General features: G+C 40.6%; 1 protein-coding gene across 1 annotated transcript in view; it reads left to right on the top strand.

Annotated features, from left to right (window-relative positions):
- The window catches only part of Sog (chordin short gastrulation), a 77,790-nt gene that overhangs the window by 54,130 nt on the left and 741 nt on the right, over positions 1-22,919 (top strand). Inside the window, exons 3-7 of the mRNA XM_076390203.1 lie at positions 4,131-4,260; positions 14,261-14,326; positions 14,416-16,212; positions 18,893-19,044; positions 21,619-21,945. Coding sequence (XP_076246318.1) covers positions 4,131-4,260; positions 14,261-14,326; positions 14,416-16,212; positions 18,893-19,044; positions 21,619-21,945 — 2,472 coding nt within the window. The remainder of the gene's footprint in view (positions 1-4,130; positions 4,261-14,260; positions 14,327-14,415; positions 16,213-18,892; positions 19,045-21,618; positions 21,946-22,919) is intronic.

Consider the following 22,919-nt stretch of genomic DNA (forward strand, 5'->3'; position numbering starts at 1 on the left):
TTTTAGTTCTCGGTGGAATGACAGTCCCTCTTCAGTGTACATGAGGAGCTATTGATAGGTCGCGGGCTTCGTCGCAGACACGTCGCGTGAATCACACGTGACGTCGTTTTCTTTACTGAAAGTCATCGCTGCCCAACATAAGCTCACCAGCTTACCGAGCCACTCTCCATACCTCTCCTGTTTCTATGGTATGAACGTTGACCAATATAGCATTAGGCGTGAATTTCCCTAGGAGCTCGATACACCATGCGAGAGATTCCGAGTTTCCTCATCTTTTTCTCTGTTCCTTCGTTCCCAGTGTCATTTATGTGGTATGGGAGTAGAGTAGCAGGCAGCTCTCGAAACTTTAAAATATAGTAGGATTTAATCGGTGTAACTTGGTAAGCAGATTTTAGATTTTCTATTTAGTAGCGATAAGAGTACGTTGGCATTTTGGCTGAAGCTTAGACCTTGAGTAAAAAATTAAGGGATTAGTCACTAAAGAAACGTTTTAGTTTTGATGATAGTGTTGAGGTTAATCGAGGTCTTGTATACTATCGATTTTTAAATTACTGTTACTTCGTGAACAGAAGTAGTACACTAACCTTCCTGGAACCATTTTAAAGGGCAAATTCTCTACCTTCATTCTTAAGCTAAATTTCCACGAATGTTTTTACACTAAAAAGCAGATGGGAAAGTGAAGATAATTTTTCTTAAAAGAAGAAAAAAGATTAAAAATTAGCACGTCTCCAGTTTCCTTAAAAATTTGTCTTGCAATCTAAACGACCAAGTATTTAAAGATTGAAATCACGCATTTACCAAAAACCTTCACATAAGTTGTGGTATGCGATTTTTTTATTACCGAGTTATTGCTTGTTTAAAGTATAAACATCTTGACACGTTACAATATCCACAGCATATAGATCTATAAAATAAAAATTGCAATTTTTGGACGATAAATTTGGAAAAAATCTGAACGTTAAGAGGTTAAAGCTGCTATTTATGCAAGACACTCGAGCAAGTGTATGTCATGGGAACGAGGCGAGCGTTCCAGCGAAGCTAAAATCACGCTGGACGATCGTCTCGATCAAAAAGCGTGCCGCTATTCAAGAGCCGTGTGTGTTGGCGTGATTCATCCGCCCACGATTTTCTGCCCGGCCTGGCCATTCATTATTTTGACACTGTTGTAGAAATAATGATAGAAGAGGGGAATGTTCGCACCATGAGACCGGAAGTTGATGTCAAACCGCGCGTGGGGTGTCTCGTGTGGGTTCACAGGTATATCACTATAAAAAAAAAGGATTTTACTCCGTGCTGTGTGAAAAAAATCACGTGTATTAATTCTTTATGTTAAACTAACAAATTATACTTGTAATACAAATTATAATGAAATATTCGAGCAGGCATTGTAACATCGTCGAAATTAGCATAAAAGATGATATTATACTTATGGCTTATAAGGCAAAGTAACATAAGTCACATTTGACGTCATTGAAGGTGTAGAAGATGCAGTTTGTTTTTTAAGAAAGCAGGTTGAATTAAAGTAGCTTTTACTTAATTTAGAATTAATGTTCTAAACTTTGAATATTAGTTATTTCGAAAATAGGAATGTATAGCTTATGTTGTATTGTCTTACAACTGTAGATATAGTCTTTAATTAATTTACAATTTCTTCATTTATCTTGTGATAGTGGTGTACCAACTAATCGGTCAACTAGTCAATTTATATACCTATTTTCATTTTGTATAAATTAACTCTGATGCATACATCCTAAAAATATCGTAAATGTCCGATTCTGCTGAAGAAAGTTAACCTAAAAATCACTTTGAAATTTCAACTTTCCTTTTCCTCGTAAAAACGAATTGAATCAACATAGTACCGGAGTCAAAGCGGTGCAGAATCGTCTGCAGGACACGCGTCTGCGACCAGGTCGATAAACATCCAAGTTTAGAGCAGATTCGCGGCGCCTGCATAGCTATCTCTGGGTGTGAAAAGCCAATCTCGGGGGATTCTTTTCGCGGCGCGTTCGCCGACCAAAGAAAAAGGCACGAAATCGTAGACGTTGGAAGAGGGAGGGGGTATGGGGTCCTGTTACAGTGGGTCGAGAGCAGAAATTAAGTTCAGGGTTTTATAGAGGTGCACAGCATTCCTGAAACGCGAAACGACGCGTTCGATGTTGATTCGAGTAGCGAGGGAAAAAGGGGGGAAAAAAGAGGGGACGTTGAGAATCGGCTGGCGCAGACGTTAAACTTCGAATTACGAGTAAACGAGAACCCAGAGGCGCCAGGAGTAAATTTGGAGTTCCGAGGGGTCGTTGTTCGGGTGATAGTGAGTGCAGAATGCTAACTTAAAGGGTTACGCGCATTTAGAACTCTTAAGGAAAAAATATATTTTTAGATTCAGGTAAAAGTGTGTGAAAAAGTGTGTGTAAAAAGAGGATAACATTTGAACTTTAAACACTTCAATAAGTAGATTTTTTCAACCAGCAAGATCCTGTTCGGGAGTGATTTCCAGGAGTGGTACACGAGCCTTCAGGTGTGTGTGACACCTTAATCGAGTAGGTGCAATTCTTATCGTTCAGAGATAGTCGCAGGTGTCGGGCGACGCACTCCTCGAGGACTTCCGATAAGTTTCCGCGAGACGTTGAGATACCGGTGCACCGTGGACTTTTAAACGGTCTAGAAACCTCGGGGCGAGATAACGATAACACGGATCGTAAAGAACGATGTCAGATAAAATATTAACACGTTTAATTGCCCCTTTGATAACCGATCCCCAGAACTTCGAAAATGCACTTGTGAAAGATAAATTGAAACGTCTTTGCTGAGAAAAAGAAACAACAAAGAAGATAATAATGACGAAACGAGAAAAAATATTGATTTTCTTTTTCAATTTAAGAATAAGATACAATCGATAGACATTTTTATTAATAGCTTTGATATCTCAGAGTACTTCAACTATTTTTAGATATGAGGATAAATACGAACAATAATTTATAGCGAAAACATCTTCAGATTTCTTAACTTTTATGATCACTAATCATGTATAAACTATCAACCGGAAGATTGGAATTAGCTGATAATTCTCGTTCAAGTTATACTATATCCTAAAGTACATAACAGCTTCCTAGTATCTAAATAATGCAATAAATTATAACCGACTACTAACACAGGGATTACACATTCAACAAAATAATCTTCATTTTTCCTCATCTAGAAAATGATTCGAAACTTTTTGTCAATATGTAATATATTACATGTATCGTTCATAGGGAAAGGGTCAATGAACTTCAATCCTTCAATTGCCATTTTCTTTGCCCAAGTATTAAAGCACGATCGTTGCTAGTTAAACACTTTACAAGCACCTGAATGGATGGTTATCGATTCCACAAAAACCAGCAGGCCGAGAGAAACCCTCGTAGACAAGTGTTTATGGTCCCCAGATCGAATGGTACCGTCGAACCGTGAATGTATCGTAAAGAACGACACGGTCGACCGTAAGTAAGACGTACAGACGGAGACATAGTTGAGCCAGAAAACGGGCAGATCTATGGTAGAAAGTGGCGATCGATGGTGCCACGGGATATGAATCGATTTAATTCGCGGCTCAGACCGCGGAACAGCCACGTGGTAACGTGCCACCATTGACCATGGTTCGGAATCGGTCACGTTTCCCCGAGAGTTCTTTTCCTCCCATTGGCCATCTAGAAAGTGGTCGAGCGACAGAGACGTTAAACAATAATTTATATCACGGCTGGGAATTGTAAATCGCGCCGCGGATAATGGCACCATTCACCGTGATAAACGAGCCCTTTGTGATCAATAACATCTACCAATTGCCGATAGGTTTATGCGTGTTGCCTATATAAACGTTGCCAACTGATCGTCAGCGATGCGTAAATAAACATGTAACGTGTGAGCTAGGAAACTTTGTTAGCTTTTCAATAAAATAGTGTGATATGGAGAAAGTTGTCGAATTTACGTAATTTTCATGAAAAATTTAGCAGAAAAAAATGTATTTTTATTTACTCGAAAAGTCTTGTATTTAGAATTATGAGCAAGAAACATTAGGGACTTTTAGAGTTATATCCATCAGTCGCGTAGATATTGTAGTCGTAATGTATTGCTAACATATCCTTATTTCTTTCTAGGTGCAAAAGAAGCGACGAATAGTGGCGAGAGTCCAGTGCCGTAACATCAAAAATGAGTGTCCGAAGCTGACGTGCAAGGAGCCTGTTCTTCTTCCTGGTCGTTGCTGTAAATCCTGTCCAGGGGATTTCAGTAAGTACCCTCCATCTTTTATTCCGTACCCACTTGGCTATATACTTTTGAGGTCAGTTGTTTAAAGAAAATGCGAGGATCAAATCTGTGGTTGTAAGGCAAAACGACCTAAGTCATATGTTTCTGTTTTCGAGATATTCACGTTTAAAGTTTTCAGTTTCAATACTGTTTCATGAACTTGCATCTTCTTGAACCCTTATTTTTGGGTGAAAAAATTCTTTTAATGCCCCTTTTTATTTCTGAAAATATATATAGATTCTGTATTCTAGATGTCAATTAAGAATTTAACTCGAATTTTCTGAAAATATGACATAGGTCATTTTGCCTTATAACCACAGAAATTACACCTCTGAGAAATATCGCAGGAGAATAGGACATGTGTCGTTGCTAAACGTGACAATATCTAAGCGATAAGCAGGTTGATGTCATGGGATGTTGTGCCTCGGGTCTCCCATTGCGGCCATGAAAACTCCTTTTACAGAAAACGTTTATCTTTTTCATTTGTTAGAGCCGTGGGTCGTACCAAATATCGTTCCTAGTCACGAAAATTCAACTCTTTATAGGTATTGTCCACTTAATCAGTTGAACCGCAGGAATTCGCTAAGGGTTTGAGCGTTTGAACAGGTTAAGGTACTTCCATTGAAAAGTACATATACGAAAAGTTTCTAAAAAAACCAGTTAAAAACTTACATAGAAACTTCTAAAATGTTACTTGCTTAAATTTTCTCAAATATTCCTAAAACTATTCCAAATGTAGGAATATCCTCTTAATTGACTAGAGTAGTGGTTCTGGAAAAGTGTAACCCCTTTAACTGCATTTCAGTTTTTCTCTCTCTCCTTATAAGTTTCATATCAATTCTAAACAAAAAAAAGAAAATTGATTCTTACACCAGGATAGATGTGAAGATAGAAATAAGAAACGTACGAGGATGAATGATAAAGACTCGCTACCACCAGCAAACTTGAAACGATCGTGGCTGGCGAGCATCGCGACAGGATATAGACGCAACGTATCGAGACTGGAGGCATTAATAAGAGTCAAGTGGCTTGCATAAATCATTTATCAACGATCACCGCCTCTTTGGCCGTGTCTTTCTCTTTATCCACTTCCACGGGACCCTCTCTCCCTCTCCCGCCGCTTCCGCGGGGCTTCCTCGATCGTCTCCGTCTACCGATCGACTCGATAATCATATTTGCAATGTCACGTAATCGTGGACGGAGCGCTATCGACGTCCACCTTTATTTTTACTATCGCCTCGATGCCCTTATTAACGGATTAACGGATCACCGCACGCGGACTCTCGCGAGCGTGTCGTGCAACAAGAAACTCTTGTCGGTTTCCGTCTCCCTTTTAACCACGAGCTTCTTGCGAGACTTTTTGCTCCCCCGAGTTGTTGACTTAGGTTCCCCTGTTTTGTCTCGCCACGAGTTGCGCATTACTTTTTTAAGGGACGAGAAAAAGTTCTCTGCATAATGAAATCATATTGCAATGTATATTTCGCATTTCTGCGTGCCCTTTTTCACGCAAGAACCTCCTCTTGCATTCTTGCAATTAGTAACAAGGACGTCGTGACTACAATAAGCTTTTTATCGCATTCTTTGCTCAAGATTGGCTATAAAATATTGATTTAGTGCCGTTGTAACAGTCACTTCGTCTTCCCGTCACGTGGCTAGTGCAACGGTTGTCTCGTTGTCCACGGTGATGTATATTTTTTCTCGCAGATGACAACTGCTGGAGTTAATGGAATCTGAAATATATCCTTTATGATTTTTCGAGATGACTGGTCACGTACTTGTACTCATGGTAGCCAGATGTCGGAACAAAATGTCTTCCAATGACGTCATAGAGTAGAACATATGACCAGATACCGTAAAGTTTCTCATTCTTCTACTCTATGACATCACTGGAAGACATTTTATCCCGGAATCTGGTTACCCTAATTTTACTGAAACTCACAACATACTTCTACTCTTGTTAGTTCAATGTTACAAGTTACAATATTCCTTTGCTATAAACTCACCAGTATGAGGAGCTTTTACCGAAGAAACAGTGTATACCTACCTATAAAGTTTGATCTTAAAAATATGCAATTTACTTATTTTATAAACAAGTTAAGTATCCTTTAACGCAACAGTAATCTTTTACATGTACCTTTAATTACAACTTTCACTATGGTAAACGATTCGGACTACAATCTCAACACGCTCGCGTAACTTCTTTATTGCTTGTCTTCCTTCTCATCGCGAGCTAACTTATCGCTCTGTCTTCGCTACACAGACTTCTGTATCGCCGTTAATCGCCATAGAATGCGGATAGAGCAAACGAAATGGTCGGAATGCTTGCGCCCATTCCCTTCGGCTTTTAAAGTGGAATTACAAGGAGCTGTGAAAAATGAAGGCCGTGGATTTAGCACTGGTCTCGCGAACACGGTGCTCCTAGTTAAGCAAAACGCCACGTACGCCGTGTTTTTGCGCGTGTTACATACCTGCACGGTAGGCGAGACTGTTTAACGGTCAGTCGATAAATTCGCCACGGTACCAAATTGTTCAGGTTGCTTTTGTGAAATATGCATTCTCCGGGTCATTGCGTGCACGCTGTACATTTATCAGATCGGCACACGTGAAATATGATACACTTCTGGAAATTAATTTTAATTGTAAACCATACGCCAGCTGGGGTCGATCCATCGAGGACACAGCGATAAAACCTGAAGCGATATTAAGCAAGACGAATGCTCTACGATTGCTTTTTTGCTATAATGGATCCCCTTGATACATACTGCCCCGATAAAATTATCCCGATAGGTTAACGCAAAAACGATGTTGTCTCGAGAAAATTGCGCTCGCGATTCGATGAATATTATTATAATAATAGAATAATAATCGGTTGCGGGGCAACGTTATCGCGCATGCACGAGGGAGATCGACGACGGAGTTGTGAAGTTAATCGAAGGATTTGTAGAAAATCTAATCCACGGGCATGCGCCAGGCGCCAAGAATCCTGCAGTTTGTTCACAAATAAGGAAACTGTAACCACCTTTTATGTATTTTTCTGCAACGCGGTCGAGGGCATGCATTACGAATTCTTCTGACGAAATCGCATTGCAATCAGTGACGCGACGAAAAAGAAACAGTCACGCGTAACATACTCCTTTTAGATTAAATTACATTGTTTATGTTGAATACCCTAATTACGTAGTAGTACGTGTCTAGATTTTTGATAAATCGGTGTTACGTATCTATCTGCGAATTTGGAGACGTGGTACTGTGTTCTCAAGAATTCAAGTATCATGTAATACTGTGCTTTCAGGCATTAAAAAAAAATCACGTGTTATTACGTTCTCAGGAATTTAGGAATCAGGCACGACTACGCTTTTATGAATTCAAAAATTATGCAGTAGATACTTACTATGTTATTATGAACATAGACTCTACGTAGTAAGTACATACTGCGTTGTTATCTGTAACGCATATTAATACGTTTTTGTAAACAGCATATAGTACTACGTTCTTGTCTATTGTACGTAGGACTTCGTTCTTACCCATTATACGTAGTACTACGTTCTTATCTACTGTACGTAGTACTACATTCTTGTCTATACCATGTAGTATACGTTCTTATAAATTTAGACAGCACGTTCTAGTGAACAACACGCAGTGATACGTTCTTGTGAATGCGAGTAAAATGTAGTACTATATTTTTATAAATTTGAATTCGTACTACGTATTTGTAAATTTGAATTCCACATAGTGCTACGTTTCTCATATATTTCAGTTGCACGTAGTACTACGTTCGTATGGATTTATATGTACTGTACCCCATGTACTGTAATCGGTACAAGGTGTAATACATTATTATTCTGTGTGATACGACTTCGATTAATCGATATATTGCTAGTAGTCTACCAGGAAAAGTTGTTAAAAATTTGATTTCATAAGATAACAACAAATTCACGCGTTCGTTGATCCGCGCAAACGCATCGTTCTCGCTCGCGCGTTCGTTAACAGAGAAACAAAATAAATCGGCTGAGAAACGATACCACGGTCGTACGCATACATATTGTCCACCATGCAACACTTTTACCAACGCAGGCAGCGCAATTTATTGGTTACTTAGAATCAATTAGCGAACTCGCATTTATTACCAGCGGACAAGTCCCGCTGTCATTGTCCGCCGCACTTTCTACTTCCATTCGGGGCGCGCGAGATTTCTTTATCGTCCCCGTGGAAGCCACGCCGATCGAAGTACACGCTCGCCACTCCGTTTCATTACGCATTCTTCCCTTCGTTCTATATTAATTCTCACGATCTACTCGAATGACTAATCGTCCCACTGTCACTTCTACTGGATCTACAGTTTTTTCCCCCCGATAACTGTCGTGCCCAGAGTCTGCCCCGCGTGTCAGCGTTTCGCAAAACACGGGATTATCTGATAACGAATTCTCACGCGAGCTGATCAATATTCAATTATGCGTGCGCACTGCGACCGCTTACGAAGATTAGAAATCGAACGGTATTATCATTTTCTTGCGTAAACATTCAGAGTACGACGCACCAGTCACTGATATTACGCGTGTCATATATTATGAAGAACGTAATTCTCGAAGCTGCATACAGAAATAACGTTCAAATAATCCTGACAATAATACTAAGCAGTAAAAAAAACTAAAAAATAGTAGAAGGAAACTACGATTCTACATATACATTTCAATTTCGGGCACTTGTCAACGACCCAACAAGCCCATGAAAGAACCATCCGTGTCATTGTGGGACACGACGGCACGCCAGATAAGCGGCGGAGTAACGACTCGTGGGAGAGATCTAATTAGTCGGAGGGGCAGCGTGAAAAAAGCGCAATGAGAGATAAAAATGACCAACGATAAAGGAACGTCGGATGGGGTAGGAGAGTTGGAGGGGGTGGCGGGTGGAAGCGTTGGAAAGAGCGTATCGAGAAGTTGGTGGTCGTGAGAGCCAGAAAGGGAGAGGAAGAGTGAGAGAGGAGAGGTCGGGCGCCACGGTTTAGCGCCATGGCGCCGGCTATATTACCGCATGGCGTCACTTCGATTAAGCCGTGCAATCAAAATGTAAATATTAGCATACGTAATGATCGGGCATAACGCGCTCGCGCGCGAGGGAACGAGAATAGACGGACAGTCAGACCGGTGGGAAGGTTGGAAGGTCGCAGGGGAGGCGTAGGAGGAGGGAGAATTTGCGAGCCCCAGTCCTCTTCCAATAGGTCTCGAACTCGTCGATGCTCTCTTTTTCGCCGCGTCTTATCGGCTCCTTTGCTTTCGTATACGTTATCGACGTTAATTTTGGCTACTACTGAGTCCCCTGCCCTGAGCCTTCTGTATCGAACCTTTTCTAAGTAGTCGTGTCACTGTTGAGAACAACTTATGATTATTTTGAGTAGATTCAAACATTGTAGGAGTGTTTCTAAGATAGTATTTACAGAAGAAATACAGAGTGTTCCCTAAAATTATTTGTATTTGAATTTGAGTTTGCACCCTGTACAAAAGTATTCATACATGATGGTCTATAATCTAAATTGCTATGTTCATATATCATGAAGCACCCTCTAATGGCCCAAAATCTTGGTCACATCAATTAAAAATGGCACCGCTAGGAGAAGGGGTAGTTTTTAGGAATTTCATTCAATTCGATTTTAAAAGATCTTGTCGTCAGTTCTTTCTTCTTGTAATGTAGATCAGTATAATTCTGCAAGAATCCAAGACTTAAATATCGATAGCACCCAAACTTCAGAACAGACTTTGAAAGTCTAGAAAAATTTAGATAAAATGGTAAGAGTGAGTCGTGCTCTGGCATTTCTCCATATCCACTACTACCAGAGTGTGGATAGAGATGCTTGAAAGTGTTAAAATGGCCCATAACTGCACCGGATTCCGATCGAGTCGCTTTTAAATCACAAAAATCAGGCATAATGGACGCGTTTGATAAATATGTAATATGTACGTTCGCGAGCCTGTCGATGGTAACGATTTACATACACTCGTTATTTATGCACAGGAAAAATTTCTGCCCTAACTAACGTCATACATAGTTATTCAGTTGACGTTGGTCTTTGATCGAAGACTTTCTCAATGCATCGATTGGCGATTTAGTCGACGACGAATACTGTTGCTTTTTTTCTCGGGTCAACGCTGGCGACACACGCTCGAACGATAATGGATGCGATATCTCTTCGCAATAAACGAGAATAAATATGTGGTGCAACCATAGATCTGCGAGGAATGAATAAAATATTGGCTCATTTCAAAATAAATGCTCAAATGTTGAAGAATTATTTGAATTAACAGCGCACTATATGTCAGATAATGGATATGATAATGAGGTCGGTAAGTTTCTCTTATCCAGGATGATAGTTTAACACGTTCGTAAGCTTAATATATACAACAAATTTTTCCAACTGTTTTTATTTAGATCCTTGTACTCCGAGCAGCTTTTATGGTTCTCATTATAAGCGTTTGTGTAACAGAGTCAACAGAGTGCGAAAGATTAATATTACCTATATGACAAATATTTGGTAATACTGAATAAGTTGTGCAAAGTTTTTCTCCACGTGTTCTTATCTTCGCGTTCTATATTCTCTGCAACCATCCTGATCGTCGTCTTCCTCCTGCAGACTTGTTATCTCCTACCAATGGAGAGTAAGGCCGCCAAGCAATTGTCCATGCTTCTTTCCTCTTTCTCATCGCGAAGTACCTGTCAAATAAACTGCTACATTAGTGCTGTTCGAATATGTACTCGCTTGGAAAAAGCGAGCTAAGTAAGGGTAGAAACGCATACACATATAGAACGCCTGGTTACCTGCGCTTGCGAGCCAGGGCTGGTTCTTTTCTCACTCATTTATAAGTAGTACCTCATTCCTTCTCATTCTCGCTTGTTGATTTATCAGCGCAGGTTCGCAAGCTAGTAACCAACGTTCTATATGTTTCAACCTTAATATGTACTCAGTTCAAAAAACCCATCTGATGCGAGTACTCGATAAAACCGAGCAGCTCGATAGAACGAAGTGGCAGCCAGACATCGATTCTCATCAGCTCCAAGAGCAAGAAATATGACGGGTTCCAGATTTGGTTAGAAATGAGCAAGAGCATTTGAGGCGTTAAAGGTAGTAGGACGAGCTCAACAATTTCAAAAGTACTTGTTATTTTATTTTCTCTTGTAGAACATAAATAAGAAGCATTCTTCTGGAAATCCGGATTTGTTGAGTTCGCCTTTACTACCCTCAATGCCTCATTTGAATCTTTCACTCAAAATATGAGGTATAGTGATGGCATTATTATGGCATTATTACCATAACTTACGATTTTGAATTGTGACTTGATTGTTGTTGGAACTCAAAGGAAATTCAGTATCGCGCCATTTTCACATGATTTTGCACTCAGGCCACGCGAACCACAATTGGATGCTCTTATTGCATTTTTCTTATAGGAAATTATCGAAAAAGGTTTGAGTTTTAAGTTCAACCGAAACCATCAGAGGATCACACGACATTCAGCATGTTAACAATTTTTTATTTCAATGGTATCTGTTTAGTGAGTTATTGAACAAAGGCTCTTTAGTGCGCATGCATAAAGGGAAACTAGGCGGAACCATAACTGTAATCCTTGGACCCTAGGTTTCAATAGAACGGTATTATAGTTTGGATTTTCGGAGAAAACACATGTCAGAACAGGATTAGCGTTTCGAAATGGAATCCTATTAGTCGAGCTCCGAAATTTCGGCGATGGACCCGCGAGTATGTTTAATCCTGAATAACGACCGTCCTTCGATGAAACGTACCTGACAAAACGCCGATTTCTGAGCGTCGAATCCCATTAAATGACCTTAGCGCTCTTTCTAGTCGCTTCTGCTTGTCGTAAAATCACGAATCTACACCCTTCGGCCAGGATTCTCGGTTATTTTGACCAACAACGGCTATAAAATTTACATCGATTGTTCCTCGAGAAAAGGAAGAGGATTGTTAACCGACAGTTTAAAAAAGAAAATCTTAGAACAGAGTGCCGTTTCAAATTGCAAGGGTTCTTTTTTACTTCGCGAACAAGTCACTGCTATATTGGCCAGACTTTTCTTTAAAGCCAGATTAGGCACAGGAAACAGTATCGGTTAAAAAAAGTTTACGATCTCATCGTCAGTTGTAGCACGACATCCTCATTCGACAGTCACGAGCATCCTTGAGGACAGTGGTGTATCGATGCTGACGTAATTTCTCGAACAGTGCAGCCTTTATAAAAAATCTTGGCGGTGTTGTTTTTAGCGTTGCAGAATAGAATGCTTAAAATGGTTTCCAGTTTGTCAGCCTTAAAAATCGTGAAAAAGACTAGGGTAGGATTAAGAAGAGGGATAAATAGCTAATTGTAAGGATCAACTAAGGAGTACATAAATATTATAGAGGAAATTTACTACCTTGAGGGATAGAAACCGAGTTAAGCCTCGGTAACTCGAATCTCAAGGGAAGAACTAAAATCTTTGAATTATGAAGGTTTCATCTTATCGAAGTTTTTAAATAAGAAAGGTTTAATATTTTTCGAATTACAGACTCAAGGGAAGAAAAATTCAATTTTTGAGATAAACTTCAACTTGCAGAGGTTGGGCTACTCCGAATTCGATTTGCAGAGATAAAATAATTCACCTAGACATGTGGCAAATAATTTGACTTAACGTAAGTTTATATTTCGCCTTATAGGGGTTTTCACAATAGGGCAAAAGGAAATTAATAAAATTATAGTCATATACAGATTTTTGAGGTTATAGAGGTTAGACTCTAAGCTTCAACTGTATCACAATATAATAATAATACAACGTAAATACTTTTGAATTATTCTTCATATAAAAATAAAATATCTAACGTATGCAATACACTAACACCTCAGATTTCAAGGCTTAGAAAGGAAGAATTCTCAGCTAGAAAGGTGAAACATGGCTGAAAGGCTGTCCCATGGGTATGTCCGTGCCGTACGTATACCAATTAACGTGTCGATGCGGCTGGACCGGCGCGGTATGCGCCATAAAAGCAACACTCGAAGTAGCGGTGGTTGGCGCCAGCCGCCTCTTTTCCTACCCCACCGGCATTCTTTATGGCCCGTACACACGTCGAGGCTGAATGAGGATCCACGCTCTGCCCTTCCTCCCCCTTACCATGTACCTCCTGCCTCGTGTGCGTGTCTCTTCTTTCCAACTTCCTCCGCGCTCACTCGAGCTGGTTATTTTTGTGTCACGTTCGACTCGAAGTACCCATCTTATAATCGATACACCACCGCGCTGGATCCCTCTGATCCTTGATCCAACCGAACACGCCGGTCGTATGCACGCGGCTGTAGGCGTCCATTATGCCCAAGTCATGCAGAAAGAAAGCTTCGCCTCGCTTGGCTGGTGTGCTCGATCGTTCCAGCGGCGATGGGCGTATTACCGCCTCGCGTAAAATCGCTGCGTATATCACTGGTGCTTAAAGCAGCGAGTCTTTAACGAGAAGCTTCTCGCCAAAGGGCTAGACGTTTCAGGTTAATTTAGGAGCGATAAAGAAACTTTACAGACGCGTCTCAGCGCGCCACACCGCGCCGCCGCGATCCAGGAAGCGGGATTCGGTGCGACCGTGATGGGTTCTTTGCTAATGGAACCAAGACTTAACGCAGAGTTGAGAGTAATTAGTGGTGCGTTTAAGGGGGAGGTGGAAAATTAGAGTAATGTTGATTTCTATCTTAACAGTATTGTCATTAACATGTTCACAGTTTATAAGAGGTGTACCTATTCGGTTCTGCATTTAAAAAAGTGATATAAATTTAGCGGATTTATTGGAGAAGTCAAATTATAATAAGTGAAGAGAATGTTCCATTGTTAACAAGATTGATTGATTTCTTGATCTGATAAAAACATCAGAATTCATTGTTTAGGTTGACTTGATAGAACTAGATTTATAAGACCAGATACGATTTATCATTACATATTTCTGTGCTTTACAAGAATTCTTCTGTTTCAGGTACTGACATAGTCCAGGACCTCCCAGCGCAGTTATCCTCCGAGGAAGAAGAACGAAGCCTAAAACGTAAGGGTTTTAATTAATCTCTTTGATCAATAAAACACAGCAACTACTATGTAGACTGTATTACTAACTATGTATCGATATTCTTTCAGATTTTGGGACTCTGCTGACGGGTAGAACATCCCAGGCCCTCCGTCGCGATGAGCCTACTCCAACATCAATGTACAACAGCGCGTACAACTATCTGGCAACCGGACGCTTCACTTTCCACCGGAAGAACCTTTACTATTCGTTTTACTTATCAACTGGGACACCTCGACCTCGAAATATACAGTTCGTCGATGGGACTGGTAGCATTCTGGAAGAGCAGACTATCGACCCTATCGGAGGAGTCTACCAGAACGCAACAGGCAAACTTTGCGGGGTGTGGAGGCGAGTTCCTCGTGACTACAGGAAGCTGCTTCGCGAGGAGCGTCTTCACGTGTCCTTCATATGGGAGCCTTCAGCCACCTTGACAGGGCAGTTATCCCGCTACCGTGCCTTATCCACGGAGCAATTTTCCTCGTTACTGGAACCCACGATGGGAGTGGATCGATCTTTGATGTCTGGCGCAGGAGCTACAGCTATAGTCTCAGCTTCCTCCGCCTCGGCACCTTCGATCCACGTCTCTTTGGTCTTCAACGGCGTCTTTCTACCAAACGATGTATCCGAGGTTCCTTTAATAGTTCAGCTAGAGCACTTGGAGAAGGACTACGTTGTCCTGCGCGAGGAGATTATAGTGAAGAAGCCCTCGATCGAGTTAAACTTCGGGGAGGTACGGAGCGCTCTGTCTGGAGCTGATCTGCGCTTGCTGACACGTGGCAAGCTGTCCATCAGTATTATGTCCAGGAAAGACCCGCAGGCGCTACGTTTAGCTGGTGTAATTGGTCCCCGAGTCACCTGCGACATGTACCAGACGTTACTCACCTCTGAGACTGCCTCAGCTGCGTCAGGATTAGCCTGGGCGTTCTTGGACCGCGCTGGCTCGCTGCGATACGGTGTCCAGCTGATTGGCTTGGAAGAAGAGAGTCCCTTGCTGACTCTGGTGGACGAAGGAGGCAAGCGTCGTACTGAGCTTGAGGTTTTAACATCTTCTTTGGTAGATGGCCTCGCCAATGGGTCTCTAGATCGTCCAGGTCCCCGTCTCCTGGAACCATTGTTTAATGGGGAATTGTCAGTGGTTGCAACCTCACAGATTGGCTCCTCCACGCTGCGTGGCAGGCTACTCCAGAGACCAGTGGCTGACGCCAGGGACACAGCCGCACCAGTATTGCTCAGAAGACTGTCTCAAGAACCAGTGCACCCTGGTCCAGTTGGGCTGATCTGGACAGCAGTAGACCTGGACTGTTCTCTTCACTATGAGCTTGAGATCGCTGGTTTCCCGCAAATCTCTTCATCCAACCACGAGCCACGCACCTTCAAGCTCTACTTGGAAACCATGCCTCTGCTAGCACAAGGGGCGCCTGTAGCTAGAAGGTTACTGGAAGAGTTCACTGGCTATGTTTTAGAGGGCTCAGTCACTGGACTGTCGCCCGTAGAGTTGTATAGAATCGAATCTGGCATAGGTTTCCTTGAGGTTACTGATAAGCAGTCCGACAGGATTCTAAAGGCCCCGTTTAAGGCCAGAGCGCCTCTCAGCTGTCTTCCACATTATGCAGACAATGATGTTGCCTCGGTTGTTGCGTACAATCTCCATCCGCCGCCGTCGGATATCGAGACAGGGGCTTGCTTCCATGAAACGAGGTTCTATGAAGAGGGGACCCAATGGACATCTAGTACTGATCCATGTTCCATGTGCCATTGTTATCGCGGATTGGCGCAATGTGATCCAGTGCCTTGCCCAGCGCTCACCTGCCCACAGGCCAAGCAACTGAAACCTCCTGCTGGGCATTGTTGTCCTATATGCTCAGGTACAGTATACAGTATTTTTTGGAATATTTTGAATGCATTTATAGAATACATACGAGTAGACTGCGAATTTTCATGTAACATCATATTTTATCATTACATTTCATCATATATCGTATTTCAAATACTATAATTTGCTCACTACTTTTCATATTTTCTATGTTTCTTTAATATTGTATGCATTCTGTAGTTTGTTACACGCTTCAAATTCTCATAAATGCATAAAAAACCAAAGTCTAATTAGAAATAGGATCTTATAATCCTAGATTTTGGAAGGGCTCTGTGTAGGTATTCGGATTTATAGTGTTTGAAAGAATACTGTGAGATGTTTAAATAATAGGGAAGTGCTTGAAAGAAAGTACTTCCCTGACATTTAAATATAAAGGCAAGTCTTTTCTAGGGTATATCTCGAAGTAGATAATTCTTGCGCTATACAGGGTATCTTAAAAATACTTCTAAAGTTCTATTAAAGTCCTCCCAAGCTCTCAGAACATATTCCCAGAGATCCTCCAATCTCCAATCTCTGTACGATGTCCACGAGATATTCTTAAACCATTCAAACTCTCAAAATATCATCAATTCGCCTCCTATCAGTTAAAAGGTATAAACTCGTTTGCAGAAAGTGTACGCAACTTGTCTACAAGGTTTCTGCTAACCACTAACTAGCACCTCAAATCTGTGCAAGGTTGGCTAACACGTGGCGACCGCCGGATTAATTATCCTTTCCTTTCATCGGTGTCGTTCGATAAACCCGAAGCAGGGAATTAAGGCAACGGTCGCGTGTCCGTCTACGGTCGACGTTAAAGCCGATTACCCGTGACACGCTCCACGATAGTAATCGCATAGAATTAGTTACGCCTATCTACAATCCGTTTAAATTACACGACTGTTTATTAGTTTCGATACACGGGGCTTGTTTCGTGACGTGTCCTGTTCGACTTGTCGTTTTAGCGCTCGCATGGTCATTTTCCTGGAAACTCTTGCATTTTTTCAACACTTGTTGCACTTTCCCCTTAAGGGAGAGAGACGATTAAGACATTCATTATTGCATGTCAGGCTCATGCGTAATTCATGTCCACTAACTGGAAATAAGAAAGGAATTCCAATTAACTCCGTGAAATTGCATTTGAAAATTTAGAGAAATTCCTTCGAGAGAACTTAGAAACCTCTAATTTCCCAAGATGGTAACAAAATTTCTACCACTTCAGTAACATTGTAGCCATCCAAGGTGATCAGGAGATCTGGTTCACTCTCTATATAGTAATATAATAATTAGTGGTCTAACGTGTTCAATGCCGCCCAGAATTTCAGGTTTCATCGGAACCTTAGAAACTTGCTCAAAAAGTATAAACTGCGATATTCAGTTGCAGGAAACCATTCGTGTGAAATGCTTCATCTATCATTTAACAGAATAGAATTCCCCTTTGTAATAAATGCCACACACCGCAGACCTAATCGAGGCTAGATCCTGCTGTATCGCTTTGAGCGACAAGCACTATCGAAAGACTGTCTCATTTTTCTGAACTATTTTCCTTAAATACGGCGTTCCATGCTCGCCTGACACGGGCTCGTAAATTACAGATTTTTCATCAAACACTTTTTCTAAACTCGACACAGGCCAGTCGGCAGACAAATCAGAAACTGCATCCGTTTGACGTGTGCAAACGATAGAGACGTGTTAGCCGAGGCTGGCCGCGCCTGGGCGACGATAAAAACGCTTCGAACGTGGAATCGAATTAAGGCGAAGCTCGCGCCGATCCGTCATTTTCTTTAGATCCTGTCCGCCGATACATCGACGTTTAACCGTATCTAATTAAATTGCCTAGGCGTGGGTACGCGCACCGCACGATATTATTCCGGTTTCTGGTATTCTTGTTGCGTTATTTAGTCGCGCTGCGAGCCTCGTTCGCGACACATCTTCTGTTCCATGCGTCGGTGTCCTGCTCGAGGCAGACTTGGCGGAATTAATCTTCGGTGAGAACGTGTCGTGTATTGCCACCGGTTTCCTGGAAGATCGTTGTCGATACGTCAGACAAGGTGGACAAATGTGTGTCGCATATAATATCCGTGAGTCGGTGCTTGCCTTCTTATTCTGGATCCTGGCTGTGTTCATTCGATCTTCTGAATATGTTCTCGGGTTAAAAATTTGTGTTCTTGAGTTACGGTGATTCAGAAACTCGTTCGCGGAGGATTATTAAATTCAGGTGTTAAAGTTTTGTAGATGTCTTGTGTTTTGTAATGAAATGGAGGAAACTGAGCGGGAGCTACGCGTGGAAGCTGGAAGTGAGGCAGATAAATGCAACAAATAGAGTATAGTAGTTTCTATAATTAACTAATATTATTAGTATCTATGCATGGACCAATTTGTGAGTCACTGGAAGCACGAATTTAGGGGATTGTTCAAATCTGTTACTCGATAGTCCTAGACTCCTGTGAAAATATTCCAAAGGTATTATAAAGATATTACAAGGGTATTACTGAGATATTTCAAAAGTTTACTAGAGATATTGCAAAGATGCGAAGATACAAAGGTATTTCCAAGAGTTTATCGCTGAACTGTTTCCAAAGTATTCTCCAAGTATTTTGGACACAAGTACTTCAAGTTATTTCTAAGAAATATCCTAAGTATCTCAAAGTGATTAAGACGTTATATAATCAATAGATATGTGATTGTTGCTTCAGGTCCAGGAATCAACATGAACGCGACAGGAAAGAACGTTAGCTCGATAACTAGGGGTTGCACCCTGGCAGGCCAATTCCATCTGGCGGGAGCGTCCTGGCACCCTTATTTGCCGCCCGTGGGATTCGACACATGTGCTGTCTGTACTTGCGACGTAAGTACTAAATAAAATAAAATGTCGATTAACGAAGCCTTAATTACGTAAACGTAATTCTCTATTACTCAGCCTCCTGATTATTCGATGTATTAAGTTGTTGCCGAGATTGAGTTTCTTAGGAATGTTTTGCAACTTTAATCACATGTTAACATGTCTAATCTATATTTGATTAAAATTTTAAACAATTTTATCATCTCAAGTTCGAGTTATTTGTCTTCAAAATTTCAACTTTTAACACGTAATCTCTGTATTGAGACTTCGCTGAAGCGACACTTTTAGATCTATTTTCGACAATATTCTTAGGAATTTGTTAAAAAATTTATACATGGTACAGAACATCCACAAGAATTTAACGACAAGAGAAACAGAACAGTTTATCATTTAGTAATTGAATTACAGCAATGTGAAGTTCATAATTTAGCGAAATTTCGAAGAATTTTCAAAGCATGTTGCCATAGGAACGTTATCATATCGCCATTTTTTCTTGTCCATGTTAATGTTTCTTTGTATGTATAGAGGGTGAAACGTGTATATATGTAAATGGCGGACAAAAAACATACTGCTACATCGAAAAGTCTTTTAATACCATTAGAAACAAAATAATCCTAAATAATAAAGCGATGTGCAATTAACTTTCCAATATGATTGTATATACAGTAGAATAGAAATTGAAATTTGAACTATGATTTACTAACAGTCTAACGAAATTTAGAAAATTAGGCATCAAAGGAACCCTATAGATTTGAATTTGATTTGAAACTGATTTATCGAGGTCAACGCAGTTGTGTATAAAAATCAATTTCTTCGGGTGAATCAAAAAATCCCAATCCTAATATCATATCCACAGGTGGCACAGTAGTCGTAACCCGTAATCAGAGACATGCAATCCATGAGATATTCAACAGGTGCGGAGTGAATAAATTGTTCCACTCCACCCTCTAATACATAATACATTAGAACATTTAAGATTTATCGATATATAAACATAATTGCTACTTCATTTCTAAAGCAATCATTAATTATGAAAATGGTCAAGGTAAAAAATCTAAAACAGTTGATTTTATCATTTATTTTGTACTACAAGTAAACGCAACTCTAACTAAGTGATAAATGCAACTCTTTTACATTTTTAACTTAAACCACATTCATAATTATCGGCTCAATTGAATCGGTGAATTGAAGAACAGAATAATCCTAAAAACCACATTTTGAGATATTTGATTCCAACTTAGCTCTATACATTTTACGTTTTACATTTCACACATAGTTTTAAAATTATTTCGAAATGACTAATTTTGGACTTTTACTGCACTTGTACTCTTCGACTCACCGATTCAATTGTATCTACTACTTTCTATGAACAGCTGAAGTGACAATACTTCCACATCTGCGGTCACTGGCTACCTAAAAATTCCACGCAAGATTCTTTGTTTACCTCCTTACCATACGTTCACTTGAGGATAGTGTTTCGCAACGATTCGAACGTCACCGCGATCCCCGCGATGTATATTATAATACGCGTCGCGGGTTAGCTATAAAGCGACCACCGCAGTTGAAAAATTCCACCAGACACCATTCTCGCGTTCGTTGCGCCAGAAGAATGCGGTTGCTCTCTGTCGAGTCATGAAGGAGTTCAGCTCGCCGATCGGTAATCAGTGACAGGCCTTTCTAAATAGATATTCGTAAATTGTTTAGAGTCATGCTTGAAACGCATTGCGCGCCATGTCGTTACTGCTGCACGTTTTTCTCCGCTATTGTACTTAAAAAGTCAATCGGCCATGGACTCCATCTTTTCGAATGCATATTACAGAAGAATAGCGCTGAAGAACACTTTCAGCTGTGCTGACAAATGATAGTTCAATGTGCGGGGACTATTTCTTATGGCAGAGGGATTTAGGTGTTACTAGGGTGTGCTGCAACGCAGCAACTATGGAAGACGCTTGTGTCCCTCTGTTTCGCGGGAAATAATTCAAATTTTAACCCTTGTAAGTTTTTTAAATAATCATCCTATTTGAGGTTCATTCTCAGTTTCCCGCATCTATGGGAATATTCCCAGTTTCATTTGGAGATATATTCTTTAAGCATTTTTATTAAAAGCCAATGAATTTTATAGCAATCCTTAGTTAATCTCTTAGAATCACATCCTCATGTACTTACATTTTATCACTGATAATCAAATTTAAGCGGATATTACAGTAGGACCTCGATTAATTAGCTTGAATCAAGAAATTCAAATCTGGAGCTAAGTAAATAGTAGCCTCCTGATGGTTAATTTTATTTTTTATGGTACGTTACCCTAGTACTAGTATTTATGCTTTCGCTTTAAACACATACAGAATCTTTATTTAAACAAATGAAATTTAGTACTAAGAAAAGAATTATTTCCGTCCGAAAATTCCTTTACCCAAACACTAATGTGTTTTCATTCATTCGGATTTAATTCTACTGTACTCGCAGACGACAAGTAAAATGAAATTACGTTTCTGAGATTATACAGTGCTCCCACCCCCAATTACCACTCCAGCTACCAATTATGCAAAATCATTGAAGGAAAATTATTTATCGTCGCAGACGATCACTCTAGAGGTGAAGTGTCCACGAGTACAGTGTCCACCATTGGACTGCGACGAGAAGCTAGCCTTCAGGCCGAGCAAGAAGGCCTGTTGCAGACAGTGTCCAGCCACAACACCCAGCAGCACCTCGGTCACGGGCGCCGCTGGCGACACGACGCGTCTGCCACGTGACCAAGCGGCGCCGTCCACGCGACGCACTGCCGAGGAAATACTCGCTTCCGGTGGTTGCAAATATCCCCTGGGCGGTCCCTACGAGAACGGGATGGAGTGGCATCCACGTGTGCACTCGCACGGCGAGATGAAGTGCGTCAAGTGTCGATGCAAGGTGAGAGAACTAGACAGAATCTTATCGATAACCGATCCAATCTCTCCTCATTTCCCTCACGAGATTGCTATAACTCATGCTACATCGCGTGGCAGGTGACTCTGGTCCCAGAGTCATGCTTGCCAGAGTTAACACGTAAGAGTCCCTTGAGTGGCTATGTGTGCATGCCTAGTAGCATTTGTTATTAACACCTTTTAGTGCTAAGATACTGATCTATGAGTAGTAGGATACAGTGCTAAAATTGACATTTAAAGATATATATCGATGGATGTAGAGGGCAGCATAGTCTAGAACGAAGATCTCCTTAAATAAAGATCTCAAATAATGAGACGGCTTTACTTCCCTTAATTTTACTTGTAATAGGACAGAAGTGCCAATTATTGTATGCTGCTCAATTACTGTGCTACTCTCTCTCTTTCTCGTTTTCACGTAAAAGGAAATGTAGCACTATTAAACTGCTACAGCTTGTTATATAGGATGAGGCACATAAAGCGGCGTGATAAGCTGTTTTCTTGTTTTGTTCGTTATCCTTGATTATACGTCCTAAAATGTATCAACATTATCTAATAGTATTTTCTAATATCACCAATATTCTGTGTGTAATAATGTGCGTGTATCATATTTAGAAAACCAATCGTCTGAAAACATATTCAATAGGTGTCCTATCAAAACTTTAAAATATCTCGCAAAGTATTAATCTTTTCGACATAAGTCAAAAGTACTTTTATTAGAATTTGACATAAAGACAGGACTTAACCAAATGCACTAAATAACACTCCGTTGTTCGCGAAATACACGTAATTGTCTTAGTAACGCGAAAATGTTAATCAAAATAAAAGAAATTCACTCTTGGATGAAGTAAACCCTTCGCATAGAAATATTGTTAAAGGAAAACGTGCTCTCAATGCAGTGTTAACAATGTCTTTCTTTTTCGCCACCAGACGTCGCGGCGTTTATGTCGAGTCCCAATAGTT

This window comes from Calliopsis andreniformis, chromosome 2, assembly GCF_051401765.1.
Source record: "Calliopsis andreniformis isolate RMS-2024a chromosome 2, iyCalAndr_principal, whole genome shotgun sequence".
NCBI lineage: Eukaryota > Metazoa > Arthropoda > Insecta > Hymenoptera > Andrenidae > Calliopsis > Calliopsis andreniformis.